Source organism: Telopea speciosissima, chromosome 7 (assembly GCF_018873765.1).
Source record: "Telopea speciosissima isolate NSW1024214 ecotype Mountain lineage chromosome 7, Tspe_v1, whole genome shotgun sequence".
In the NCBI taxonomy this organism is placed as follows: Eukaryota; Viridiplantae; Streptophyta; class Magnoliopsida; order Proteales; family Proteaceae; genus Telopea; species Telopea speciosissima.
Window position 1 is genome coordinate 60792545 of NC_057922.1, and position 14860 is coordinate 60807404.

A 14860-nucleotide genomic window follows, 5' to 3' on the forward strand; every position below is an offset into this window, starting at 1 on the left:
TTTAATGTTGGTCCATAAACAAATATATCTTTTACCTTTTTTCAGTTTTTTGGAGGTTCTCCTTTCTTTCTTAATAGTGATCAAGTTCTGTAACGTGAAAATGAAATAGAAATCCATAGATATGGAAATGGAAATGGAAATTTGGGGTTTTAACATTCTAAAGCTTCTAATTTTTGGATTGGATTTTCTAAGATGTATTTCACGGATTTATTCCTCTTTGCCTCTGGGTAAGATCCATTGTTGGGAAAGTTAACTAACAAAAGAAAAGGGAAACCTAATTAAGGCAAAAGTGGACCTTCTGAGTTTTTTGTTTTTTAATTTTTCATAGAAAGTTATGCAAGGGCAGAGTATCTCACCTTCAATTCGACTCCTCTACTTCCGTTTGTGTGCAAGGAAGGTGGAATGTACCGCCTCACGGTCTCACCAATAATTGTAGTGTTAAACGGTTTGATTTGGTTTGGTTCGGTAGAAATAGAAAGTTAACCGTTTATTAAACAATTTCAATATCACTAAATAGTTTCGGTTTCAATTTTGTCATCTTTTTTTGTCAATGTGAAAAGACAGCTGAAGTTTTTTTTTTTTCTTGTGGAGACAGGAGGGGTATCCGACTTTAGGTCGACTAAATCCCCCCTGGGCTCGTACATGATTCCCGCATCACGCACGAACTGGGAGTTTCTGGGCCCTAGTAAACCTCAGGCGGATGGCCCTAAGACAGCTGAAGTTAGATCAACCCACAACTGAAACGGTGATCTGCGTCGAACAACTTTGCTCAACTAGAAGATATTCAGATACGAAGGCCAAATCATTTTCCCACTCAAATCAATCAATCAAATAGCTCAATGCAAAAGATGCAAAGGCCGGTGGACAAAGCCCGTCAAAAGTCGAAACATCATTTGACATTTTGACATGTGATGGGGTGCAGCCTACTCAAAACCAATCTTGTGCTGCAAGCCTTATGAAATTCTATAGAAACTATATAAAAGATGCAACATCTGTGAGCAGTAAGTTGAAGATTCTAGTGTATGACTAGGGGCCACGATCAAACCATCAGTGGGTGTGATTACTCTGGAGAGGTGATCGCACATCTCTATAGGTCCTTAGTATCTATGACTTAGGTAGTTTATTGTTAAAACACCTAAAGGTTGTATTATAAGGGTGAGACTTGTATTTACTTTGAATATATTCATTGTAATCTATTAAGTGGGGTGCTTGATAGGAACTTGGGGTAGTTTGCCTTTGCCTATACATACATTATAGGTTGAAGGAGGTGTGGCCGTGTGGGTGCACCTGGATTGTAATAAGTAGTTAAAATCGAGCAGTATATCAAACAATATACGAAATCGTGATTAGGGTATTGCTCTATGGATATAGGTAGTTCACCGAACCTCATATACCTCGTGTTGTTAGGTGGATATAGAAGTGTGTGGCATGTGTATGTGTCAGGATGGATGTGCTTTGTCTGGTAGACCGGACAACTAATTGGTTGAGGGAAGACAAGCACACAACTGTGTTATCGTTTCACTTTAATAGTGGAACAGCCTCAACTCATCAAATTGGACGGCAAGGAGTTTGATATCTGAGGTGCCGTTAAGGTCGCATTTTTGGGAGAAAATTTGATAACTACTTATTCAACCCCCCCCCCCACCCTTCACCCTTCCTCAGTGTCTGACTGGGAACTTCAAAACGATTTAATGATTCCGATTTAAATGACTCAGTCTGATTTCAATAAAAGATTTCAGTTTACATTTAACCTCCTTACCATTTTTATTTTTTGGGCAAGTCATTTAACACTCTTACCATACTATGAGAAAAGGGTAAGTATGTGGCCTACTACTATCCTTTAGAAATATTGAGAAACTCCAGCTAGAAGCAATAAAAACAGATTTTTTTTTGTTTTTTGGTGGGGAATTATTAATGTTGTCACCTTTGGTAGCAAAGACTTGCTACTAGTTGCCATGTGGAATATCTATGGATGTGGGCGTACCTATGTGACATAGAAGTCCCCATAAAACAACCATAGAAAAGGGTGAATCTAATGACATTTTGATAATCTTCTATAATTTTTGAAACTTGATTGTTGAAATGGGTGCAGGGTGTTCTTGGAATGCATTTTAGATTCATGTTGTTTTTATTGTCCGAGAATGCGAAATCGACTTGGAGTTCATTTCAAGAATGCATGTCAAACACTGCTTATTTCACTCATGGTATAGTACCAGTGGCCTTAGATTCTCTCACACTTGAAAGTACTTGTGAAACAAAGGGGTTTTCAGGTGTGAAACCAATTGGACCTCGCAACTCCCCCTATTTTGTTTTATGGCCTTATGGGGGAGCATTCTTGGAGGAGTGTAGGAGCCACACACGTGTGGGTGCCAATGAGAATGCGTGCGTTGGTATCTCGGGGGCAAGATTTCTATCTTTCATGAGATGGGGCGGGCGTGGCCCACCGCGAAAGAAAACCCAAAATTATAATTAGTCATGTTGGCAACTTGGCATAGAAACACCCTTTTATCAAAAAAAGAAAAAAAAAGGCATAGAAACACCCTCAATAATATTAGAGAAACAAAAAGGGCAGTTATGTTTTTTAAGGGAGTTGTGAACAATCCATGTAGTCTGATCTACTAGGGCTGCAACAGGGTCGGGTTGGGCTGGGCCTTTTAAAACCCCAACCCAACCCTGAGTCACCTTAGCTAGGCCTAGGCCTGACCCAGCCCTGACTCAGGGTTAGAAAAATCCAACCCTGACCCGTCCTCAAGGTTGGGCCGGGCAGACCCTGATTGGTCCTGATCTGGGGGGAAGGGAGATGCATGGGCTGGCCAATCTAGGAAAGGGAGATGAATGGGCTTGGGAAAGGGAGATGCATGGGCTGGACAGGCTAGGAAGAAGAAGAAAAAATAAAGAAGAAAGAACATGAAGAAGAAGACAGGGTTGGGTTGGGATGGGCCGGGCTCTGACCAAGGCCTCAACCCTGACCCGACTCGGCCCTGACTCAGGGCCAGAAATTCCTGACCCTGACCCACCCTCAGGGCCAAGGTATCTCAACCCAAACACTATTCGGGCTCAGAGCGGGCTCGGGCCATCAGGGTCAAACTTGCACCCCTCACTACTCTGATATGTGTTTCATGGAGGAATCCAGGAGATTGAGAACAATTTATGGATTTGTGTTATAAAACAGGGTTGATGTAGGCAAACCAGATTTATTTTATATGAGAACGATTCATGAGTTTGTTCACCCAAAAAAAAATCATGAGTTTCAAACCTTCACGGCCCAACGGCTCCACATTGTAACTGGATTGGGTTAGACCCGATCCATGCGCCCAGATGGGGCAGCCAGGGAGGACAGACAATGTCAAGGTGGAAAGAGAGTCTAAGAAGGGTATATATTAGTGGACAAAATTTTGCTGCTACCCGGGTTGCAGGAGTACTGTTCCTGCTACCCGGTTCACTGCCAAAGAAATATAATCAGACAGGGTCTGTTGGAAAATACTATAACCTAAGAGGGTATTTGTGAACCCTAAGGCGAAGTGAATTATTCCATTTCTTTGGTTGCAGGAACCTTCTTGCAACCCCGTAGCAGCAAAAAATTTTCCTGTATTAGTGGAGTGTTTATATTATTTAGCCCAAATTTGAGGGTTTGAATTCTTGTCATACACATGGTTTTGAATCCTTCGAAGATCCCGGATTTTATTGTTTTGCCTATTGTGGAGAACATTAGACATATCTCCACCTACTTTGATGTTTGTAACTTTGCTTATATTCCAAGGGCTGCTAACTCCCTAGCAAACTGCCTTGCCAGAAGAGCTCTATCTATTACGGGAAGGATGGTTTGGCCCAACTCCGATCCCTTGTTTTCTGAAGCTGCGACTTTGGACTCTAGGAGTGTTTCCCGTTCTTTGCAATAAATCTATCTTTTACCAAAAAAAAAAAATATTGGTGTCGGAATTGGTATCAATCTCAGTTGATACTGATATCGATACCAATATCAATCAGCCGTATTGGTCTGTATCAGATGATTTTACCCTCATTTTTTTTAAAAAAAAATTGTTTTTTTCTTTTTGACAATTTTACCATTACTATAAACCGTTATACCAATACGATATCGGCCAAATATTGATATCGATCTGGGCCGATACTGATATGGATAGACCGATACAGGAGACCTTTCCCTCTTATGGTCAATGAACTGCTTCAAGGTGATAGAAGTTGCAATACCCCACTTTGTCTCTTTACTCCCTTTTGATCTACAAAGCATAAATTTGCTCTACCTCATATCTAAACTTTGGTATTTTAACAGAAAAAAAATCTGCGTAAAGAGCGATTCTTTCAGAAAGAGGTTTACTTTTTTAAAAAAAAAAAAATTTCATAAAGAAGATGCTCTACAAGATGTTAATGTACTTGGACTGTCATTTACTGATTTTTATCCTCTCAAGTGCAGCGCACCTTTAAAGTGCATCAGATGATGACCACTATACTTAGGAAGATAAAAATCCAAATCTAAAGTGCAATACACCGTCTGATACAGTTTAAAGGAGCACTGGACAGTGCACCGCGGTGCACTTGAGAGGATACACATTCATCATTTACATGTTTGTTATGCCTCAAAAATGTTGATGAGGTGTTAGAATTAGCTGCAAATGACCAAGACATTTTGAACAGCTGTAAATGAAGAAATGTTTCAGTATGCTCACCAATACCGACAATTTTGATAGATTGAGATTTAGGGCTTAGTTGGTATGATTTCAATCCCGGATTGATATCACTGAAGTAGTCAATAAATAGATTTTTGGTCAACAAATTTGAAATGTTTTTTATTGCAACAATATGAAATATTTTAAGAATAAGAAATCCATTTATTAGTTCAATTTCTTGTTATAGATTTTCTCTCATAATGTGGGCCTATCATATGTAAAAGGCCCACTTGAGCTCAGGAAAGTCTCCGGCATAGAATCAGATTGAAAAGCAACACCATCCTCCATGATAGGTTTAATCTTCAAAAACTCATCACTCAAAAGGCCCTATTGCATCTCTGTTGCCGCTTGATCCTAATCTAGTTGGGGTGGATGATCTGTAGAAGTAAATAGAAAATGGTCGGATGGACCCGAGGTTAGTAACTCCGATGATTGAGTCAAAACCGAGCAATAGGTAAGTAAGAGTGAAATACGAAAAGAATAATAAATGTGAATATCTACCTTTGTAGGTACTATTTCTTTTATACTCCGGGTCGATTTATGCTACGACCTAGTTAAGTGGATGGTGAGTTGTAACAACCGACTGAGTTAGGTCGGTTGTCTTGATTCGTGTTGGAAGAGATTAGAAGTCTTATTGTCTCAGACGTATTAATGATATGGGACCCACCAGGTTATACATAGATAGCCATGTGTACAAGTGTATATCAATCCCAATTTGCGTAAATTCAAGATCCAAAATAAAGAAGAACACAAAATATGAAAAAACAAGAAGAGGAGCTTCCACAGAGGGTTCTTCTCTCCCAACTCTGAAATTTCAATCTATCTAAGTTGCAGAATTAACAAAAACCTTTAGGAACTGCAATCAAAGAAACATTTCGGAGAAGAGAAAGTTCCAAAGACAACTAGAAAACTATATATTAAGTACGCTAAAAAATTATAAGAACAAAAAGTTTTTGATTGATCATGTGAATATGGGTTTCTTCTTTCGCTATTCAAAGTTCCACATTTGTCGCAATTAAAACACTCAAGAAGTAAAGAATAAGAACCATCAGGAAAAGAAGGGTGATGTCCTTTCTTTTCTTTTTTTAATGTGAAATTATTGCTTTGCCCATCAATTTTATCATGTGCTCGTTAAAGAACAAGAGAATGCAATTTTAATTTCAAAATTAAGAAAACAAAATCCAATAAGGTAACTTAATCTGATAGATGGACACACAAATATATTTCAAAAATTTTATTATCATCAGATTACTGAAAGAATCGGATAATAATCAATTGGATAAGAGGATTATCATATTCGTATCCGATTAGTTTTTGGATGGATTCGGGTTCTCCTAAACAGATACAAACACGGGTCGAATAAGGATTTTCGAATATCCGTTGACATCCTTAGGTCTTTTCATATCGGGAAGAGAGAGAGATAAACTCATGGGAATGCTGGCATAGGCCACAGTCCCTAATAAGGATGTCAACGGATATTCAAAATTCTATATTCGATCCACGTTCATATTCGTTTTGAAGAATCCAAATCCGTCTGAAAACTAATCGAATATGAATATGATAATCCTCCTCTCCAACTAATTATTATGCGATTCGTTTAGCAATCCGACGGTAATAAAATGTCTTAAATATATCTTTGTGTCCGTCTATCTGATTAAGTTACCTTATTGGATTTTATTTTTGTATTTTTATAATTTTATAAGTTAAGATAATGTGATTCTTTTTCTAGATTTTCTATTGGTTTATATATATTGTTTTATGCATTGTGGTACATAGAATCATATATCTATTAAAATAAATACAAGATAAAATCAAAAGTAAGAAATATAAGAAAATCAAAGACTAAGAAGAATAGAAGAAAAGATAATTGTTGAACTCTCAATTCTCAATCCTAATCCTTATCAACAAACGTTAAAGATGTCAACAGATAGTCGAAAATTCATATTCAATCTGTGTTAATATCCATTTAAGAGAATTCATATTTAAAAAATCACTATCTGAAAGCTATCCGAATTAGTCAAAAAACTAATAGAATATTAACCGAATTCATTCGAATATAATCGGATACTATCAGATTGAATTCGATCATTTTATTTCCTTACTCTTGGACAATTCTTTTTCCTAATAAAATAAACAAAACAGAACAAGGAATTGTGAGTTGTCACATGTCAGGGCATCAGGCATTATAGTAAAGAAAAAATATCATTAAACTGTCATAGTAATTTGTGGATGATGACAGCTCATGTATTTGGTTACACGGATAATGACCCCATCTTAAAGGGATTGAAACCGAAATGTTGTGATTGAAGTACAAATATTTTTTAAAAAAAATTCCGAAATGAGATTTTCATGGTTATTATTAGAGAATTTATAAAATAAAAAACAAATTTAACATGTTCTGGATCATGGATTCCCATGGTTGTAAAAAATTACGATTAGTGGGTTGTATGAATCCACGTCATCCCAAGAAAGAATAGTAAAATATAAATTTAGCTCATCTCCAGGTAGGCGTGCGCCCAGGGGGCTTTCAGCGGTTGAGCTATGCCGCACACATCTCGGTGCCCGCCTAGGGATGTATGCGGCACAGCCCAATGGTTTGCAGCACCCTGGGCATTCCCTGCTCCTTGGAGACGATCCTGATCCAAGAAAACATATCAGAGTGCAGCAGATGTGTCAGATGCTTCAGCCAAGTAAATGTTTCATTCCATACATAAGGGTAGGGGTGTCAATTTTGGACCGAAACAATCCCGCTAGGAACCGAAACCGACCCACCCAATAGCTTATTGTTCCAGATCTGGTCTTAGTGATAGGTTATTGGTCCAGATCTGGTCTGGTCCCCGGAACCGTTGGAACCGAAAGAAATGCATACACTTGAACTTGTCTTGCATCATTTTTTCTGTTTTAAAATGTCAAAAGATGATATTTGTTATTTTAACATACAGTTAAAGTGACTTTTATCATACAGTTATTGTCCAGTTGCTACTAGAACATGTCCCAAGACTAAACAAGACACTTGGCCCCTCAAATTCTAGTATTCTATCCCTCTCATATCTGTTGCACATAGAGGACACACACCAGTAATTAATGAATTGCTTTTGAAAAATTCTAGCTTGCTTGAGATTTCTAGTTCGAATGGAGAAAATGTTTTACATTTGACTACTCAACAAGGGCATGTTTGGACCCGATTAGGAGCCAGAACTGGACCATCCATTAGTTAATTATTCTGAATCTCAGATTTGGAACAGATGAGTTTATTGGTCCAGATCTGGTCTTGACACCTTAGAATCGAAACCGCTAGTGAACCGGACCGATAGCCTAGAACCGTACCAATTGACACCTCTACATAAGGGTTTTAGGAATCCTTTACCAACAAAAAAAAAAACATAAGGGTTTTAGGAATCGATATGACCAGTACCGATATCTAATCAATCCGAATTTAGTTTTTTTTCTGAAAAAAGTATCAAATTGATAAAGTTGATTTGTATGGGATTCGGCTACTGATATCGGTATAAAATAAATTGTTGTTACCTTTCAAATTTCAATCTCTTTCTCCCTTGTACGAAGCCACTATAACTGTCACATTGATTTAGTTCACCTAGTAGGGGTGTAAGTTTGGCCCTCTCGGCCCAAGCCCAAATAGGGTCTGGGCTGGATTTTTCAACCTGATAACAGATTCGGGTTGAAATTTTTAGGCCCTAGGTTAGGGTCGGGTTGGGCCAGGGTTAAGGCTTCAAGCTAAACCCAATCCGATCCAGTCCTGTGCTAGGTTATGCTTCACAATTTATTGTTTACATTTTGCAGTTTTGTTTTATATTTAATTATCTATTGATTTACAAAAAATAAAAAAACAGAGTAATTATCTATTGAACGAAAATATTTATAATTTTAAGATTGTTCTAAATTTTATAACCCAAAGAAAAATCAAATAGTCAGTTGAGTATGAAACAAACCAATACCCAATCACATGTCTCATTTTTTTAATGCATAGGATGACTCTCATTTTTTTAAAGCATAGGATGACGTAAATAACAAAAAAAAACAAGGCAAGTCAAGGCCTACCAGGCCCTAACAAAAATCAAGGTCAATCAGGGTTGGGTTGGGCCTAAGCTGAGTTCGACAAGGTTGGGCCTGGGCTGAGCCCGATAGGGTTGGGCCTGGATTGAGACATCTCAGCTCGACCTAAGGCCGGGTTAGGCTTGGGTTGAGCTAAGAGGACTCAGGATTGGGCTAGGGTTTTAAAAATCCCGGCTCTATTTCACCCTTAAGTTCACCGTGGCCAGCGAAACCGAAACCAATATGTATTGGTCCAATCGATCAGATACTGAATCAAACATCTGTTTACCCAAAAAAAAAGAATCAAACATCTCTTTTTTCATTAAAAATGTATATCTATATCGATGACATATTGACATCAGTTACAACCGATACTAATACAGATTAGATTTGAATCTTCTCCAATGTACAGGATGTTGGGGATGAATCGTTATGTCCTCCAATTTGCTGCCCGATCCAATTCCTCACATAGGAGTAAAAATGACCACCCTACCCCCTGCCCAAGGTGGGGTAGGGTGATCATTTCCAATCCTATGTGAGGAATTGAAAGAAATTGGAGTGTGCAGTGAATTGGAGGTGATAATTATTGACTGGGATAGCCTAATGAGGCCTCTCCGGCTGCCACCTTTGTTGGAGTTGGAGAGGATCCAAGGGATTCTCTCTCATGTGCTCTCTCAATTGCTTTTCTCTGTCCAATCTTTTACTATTTTAAATTCAAAAGTTATCAATTTTTATTCTTATTATTTTCTTTCTCTTTTAACAATCGAAACCATTTTCAATATTGATCCAATACCAACTCATTATCAATCCAGTACGAGATTGACCAATATTGTATCGATATCGATATGATACCACACTCTATATATCACCATGGTGATCACGCCCTATCACAAGATCGCGACATAACATCAATAGATCGTGCCATATCATGGGATCGTGATATAACGTGATCCACGATATGATGTAATCATCATAGTGATATGGTGCAATTCTTCTACCAATATCAATTTTTTGCTAATCATTCTTTTTTTCATTTTTTGGTAATCGAAACCACTTTCAATACTGATTCGATATTTGATTCGATACGGAAGAACCCATATTTGATACGGTACCATACACGATATATCACTATGATGATCACGATTCACTCCATATTGTAGGATCACATCATATCCTCTGATATGGGGTGATCAACAACATTAATAGCTTTTGAATAAAAAAGAAGAAGGGATTGGAGAGAGAGAGAGAGTAATCGGGAGAACACATACGTGTGAGAGAGCGAAACCGTTGGATCTTCTTTAGCACACAGGTGGCAGCGATTGGGCTCACAGCAGGCTCCTCTCCTGTGAGCAGAGCCTCCTGTGAGCATAGCACCCAACGGGTGTTTGGTGAGGGATTCGACTCCTCTTCTTGGAAGGTATCGCTCAATGAGTGCCTAATGAGACATCCAATGGCTGGATTTTGTCTCACACATCCCGATGTACGCCCAATCAACCATCAGGATATATGTGTCACAACCCAACCTTTGGATGCCTCATCGGGCACTCATTGGGCGATATTCTCCAAAGAGAGGAGCCCAATCCTCCAATGAGGCATTCAACGACTGGACTGCTATGCATGTGTCAAGCCCCACACAAGCACACATCCCCATGCACACTGTAGCCCAGCCATTGGATGTCTCATCGGACACCCGTTGGGTGCTGTGCTCGTAAGAGACAAGTCGAATCCCAACTGGAGAGGCCTCACTTGGCAATCCTCAGCAACCCCAGCTAGAGAAGATCCAAATCCGATACGGATCAGCAGAACCGTTACCATTCCTAACACCCTGGTCACCTGTCTCTTATTTTTTGGGTAATGGTCACCTGTCCTTATGAAATGTTCTGAAAATGTATTTCCAAAGCAGAATGATTTTCTAAATCAGAGATGGTGACCATCGCCTAGGGAAAATTATCGCCCTCAAGTCAAGTGCCATCGTGCGATTAGACACCACCTATGTGGGCATGTTGGGGCCTAAGACTAAGCAGCCTATTTTGAAAATTATACTTTTTCACATTCCCTCATTGGTTCAAAGTTTCGTAGGGACGCGACGGGACGCGATTGTTTCGGTTTAGTTTTCCCTCGGATAGTCCGATTGTCCAAAATCCGTACCGCATTATGGAAGACCAGAAGAGGAAATCAAGAAAATCAGTCTCACGCGCCTTTCAGAAGCGTGACATTACGATCTTTAGGGATCTGTAGGATGCCGGAAATGGCCTCGTGCACGATTTGCGTTCTCACTGGGCCATAAAACCCACGCTCCATTCAGGCGCGTGGAAATCTATCTTTCTCGTTAGCAAGAAATCTCTGACAAGTAAGAAACGTTTCAATTCTTTCCTCTTTCCTCTTTCCTCTTTCCTCCGGTCCTCTCTGCAAATCACTATCTTACAGTTCTTGTTGTTGTTGTTCTTGAAACTTTAATCGTTGGATAAAATCTCTCTCTCTTTCTCTTTCTCTCTCTCTCTCTTTCTTCCTCTCTCCCTCTCTCTCGCGGGCGGCCACGCGCTTTTGCGGGGGAGTATTTTAATGGCGAAGAGAGGACAGGACTCAAAGGAGGGAGAGAGACGGATTTCGTTCTTTGATGGGACCATGGATGCCATGCCTGTTTTCGTAAAGGAGCTCATAGCCGGAGGTGTTGCTGGTGGGATCGCAAAGTCAGCTGTGGCTCCTCTCGAGCGTGTCAAGATTTTATTCCAGGTATCTACCATTAATTGGATATTCTCCTCCAAGAATTTCGGTTTGACCCCACTCAAATTTCTTACAGGAGTGTTTTAATTTCACGGGAAAGTAGTTTCAACTCCTTGGAATTGTCGGTTTTGTCTTTAATCTGTCGGGGAGTTTCTCGTTGAAATTAAATTTTGGGATGGATTGAGTTCTTTTGCTTTGAGTCCCAAATTCGCCTTTGTTTTCCTGTTCACTTCAAGTTTTTTTTATGGGTTCCGGTTGGAAGTATTGAGATTTTGTGTTTTTTCGTATAATGGAGTTCTCCTTTAACTTGTAACAATTTTCACATTAAAGTTTCATATTCTGTAATCATAATGTGATCGCGTTGTTCTAAGTATTAATTATGGATTTCCATTTAATATTCCAGATTAATAGTTAAATTTCGTATAGTACTATGATCAGAGTAAATTTCTGCTTCAAAATTAATTAAAGAAGCTGTGCTTGGTTGATGTCTGAAATTATATGTTTTGGTTTTCCATACTAACTGGTGTAGATGGTCTCCACCCAAAAAAAAGAATGACTGATTCCATTTATCATTGAAGCATGATTATATTATGGAAATAGTTCCATTTCTTGTGAGCATAAATCCCTAATACAGCATTAGAAACTTGGCATGAGAACTCATGAGATGGTAAAGAAATAAAATGATGTCATTCCACATCAAAACCAAACACTCCCTTAATCTTCAAGATTTTCAAGAAGTTATATTTACAGAACCTTTTGTCGTAATCCTCTTTCATTAAAACATGAGGTCTAAGTCTTTATTCAAGTTTATGCTTTAAGACTCTAGACTGTCTTTCAATGAAGCTATTGAAAGAAACATTTCCATGTAAGATAAACAGATTCATTGCAGAACTTGAAAAGAATGTATCTTGGACAGACTCATGTCAAGAATTTTGTTCCCAAGTCTGTGAGAGTTTTAGACGCTACTGACTACGTGATTAGATTGTACTTGGAATGACTGTCATCTCTGTCATGGGACATAAACATTGGGGCTACATTAGTATGAAACCTTAGATAATTTGTGATTTGTCTAAAGCTTCTATTGGGTTTTTATCGCAATTTTCATTGAATTGGCTTGTAATGAGTAGAGCGAGAATGTTTCACTCTCTTTTTAGATATGTAAATTTGTTTTTTATCCTAAAGAACCGTATGACTTGAGCTATGGAATTCAGTTAGGTTAATGGAGATGAATAAATTTAGCTTCCTTGATGTGGGTAATGTGTGGAACTAATGAAAATTTTCAGACTAGAAGGGCAGAATTTCACAGTGCGGGGTTGCTGGGATCCTTCAAAAAGATTATGGATACAGAGGGAATCCTTGGTTTCTACAGGTAACAAGACTTTTTTGGGTCCCACATCAGTTTCGTTTATCCTGAATTTGTTTCTCATTATTTTTTCTTTTCTAATTTCTTTCCTTCTTTCTTTCCTTCTAGAGGAAATGGAGCTAGCGTTGCGAGGATTGTGCCATATGCAGCTCTGCATTATATGGCCTATGAGCAATACCGGCGATGGATTATACTCGGTTATCCTAATATTAACAAAGGACCTATTCTGGATCTCATAGCAGGGTCATTAGCAGGAGGAACTGCAGTAATATGCACTTATCCCCTTGATTTAGTTCGAACAAAGCTGGCTTATCAGGTGAAGTACTTGGAACTGGTAGTTCCATTTCTTTTTCCCTTAGTTTCTTGTGTCAAATGAATTGCGGATTAAGATGTGATTAGCAGTGCAGATTGTTGGACCATCAAGTGTGAACATTAAAGGGACTGAACTAGTGTATAGAGGAATTTTTGACTGTTTCTCAAAGATCTATAGAGAAAGTGGAGTGAGGGGTCTCTATCGTGGTGTGGGTATGCCCTTATACAAAAATCGGTTATCTTTCTGAGCTCTATTTTATTCTTTATTTGTATTATAGATTTTTAAATTAAGAATGAGCCACTTGTGATCCAAAGAATTAGACATCTTTTATAAGTTGTATAATAGTAAGCCTGATAGTTTATAACTGGTTATGGTATATCAGCTAATCATGTATCTAACTTGCTCGCTCTATCCACTGTCACAAAGGGATGTAATTTTGTTATTCTGTACTTCCGTGATTTCACTCTGCCCAATTAACATTTGACATTTTGGTCAGCTCCATCACTCTATGGAATCTTCCCATATTCTGGTTTGAAGTTCTACTTCTACGAGGAGATGAAACGTCATGTCCCTGAGGAACACAATAAAGATATCATGGTCAAACTTTTTTGTGGATCAGTTGCTGGTCTATTCGGTCAAACCTTCACTTACCCTCTTGATGTTGTTAGGCGTCAAATGCAGGTAATGAATTTTAACATTCAAAATATTCAGATTTTAAAGACCTATGGAATTGAAGGTGATGATAAATTGGAAAACCATATTTTCAGGTCCAACGGTTCTCAGTGTCTGACAGTGTAGAGGTGAAGGGAACAATGGAGACTCTATTTTTGATCGTCCAGAAGCAGGGTTGGAAGCAACTGTTTTCAGGGCTAAGCATCAACTACCTGAAGGTGGAGTGCCCAAAAAGCTACCTTTTGACCTCAATCTGGTTCTCTTATTCCATTTGTGTTAATGTGTGTGGGTTTTTGTACACATGAACCAGGTTGTACCATCGGTGGCAATCGGGTTTACTGTCTATGATACTATGAAGTCATGGCTGGGAGTTCCATCACGAGAAAACACTGCCATTGAAGTAGTGACTGAAGGAAGAAATACTCATCCATCAGCGCTCCGCTCCTAACAACTCTTCACTCCTCAACTTCGCAGTCATTAACATTGCTTTGAACTGTTAGGTCTCCACCCTTCGACATGTATAGTCCATTCTTTGAGTCTGATTCACAGCTCATGCACAGATTTGTATTGCTTAACAAATAAATCTGTTGACAAGGCCTAATCCATTGTCATGTCGGACTACATTCAACCTCATTCAGTCCCTAGGATCATTCCCCTGAGGATTTTATAGATCTTGAGCTCCATTATAAGCGTTTTGTTCATAATCGCTGTACATATTCATGGTCTTGAATGAGTTAGGAAATCACCTTTGTACATTAACCTGGTATGATCAATTGTAACATTTTTTTGCAGAGGTTACAAAATAAGACCATGTCATTTCTCATTTTTTCTGTAACAAAAAAATAGTTGTTGAATGTCAATATATAGACTATTAAGTGCGAGTACAATCATGATCAATCAGAAAAAGATATTAGAAATATTGGTTGTTGGGACTCTTTAATCAAATTCTAATCTCATAGCCGTCCATTGAATTGGAGAGATGGAAGGTTTAAGGTTTGTTCCTGCGTCTTGGCACCAATGGGTGAATAGGAAAGAACATGATACAAGCAA

At 38.6% G+C, this 14860-nt stretch overlaps 1 protein-coding gene across 1 annotated transcript; it reads left to right on the forward strand.

The window, feature by feature from the left end:
• Positions 1-11259: 11259 nt before the first annotated feature.
• Positions 11260-14633, forward strand: LOC122666736 (mitochondrial carrier protein CoAc2). Its single transcript, XM_043862796.1, has 7 exons — positions 11260-11471; positions 12746-12831; positions 12934-13141; positions 13233-13350; positions 13635-13819; positions 13906-14028; positions 14121-14633. Exons 1-7 carry the CDS (start codon positions 11301-11303, stop codon positions 14256-14258), a joined length of 1029 nt encoding a protein of 342 aa, XP_043718731.1. The 5' UTR covers positions 11260-11300; the 3' UTR covers positions 14259-14633.
• Positions 14634-14860: the final 227 nt, after the last annotated feature.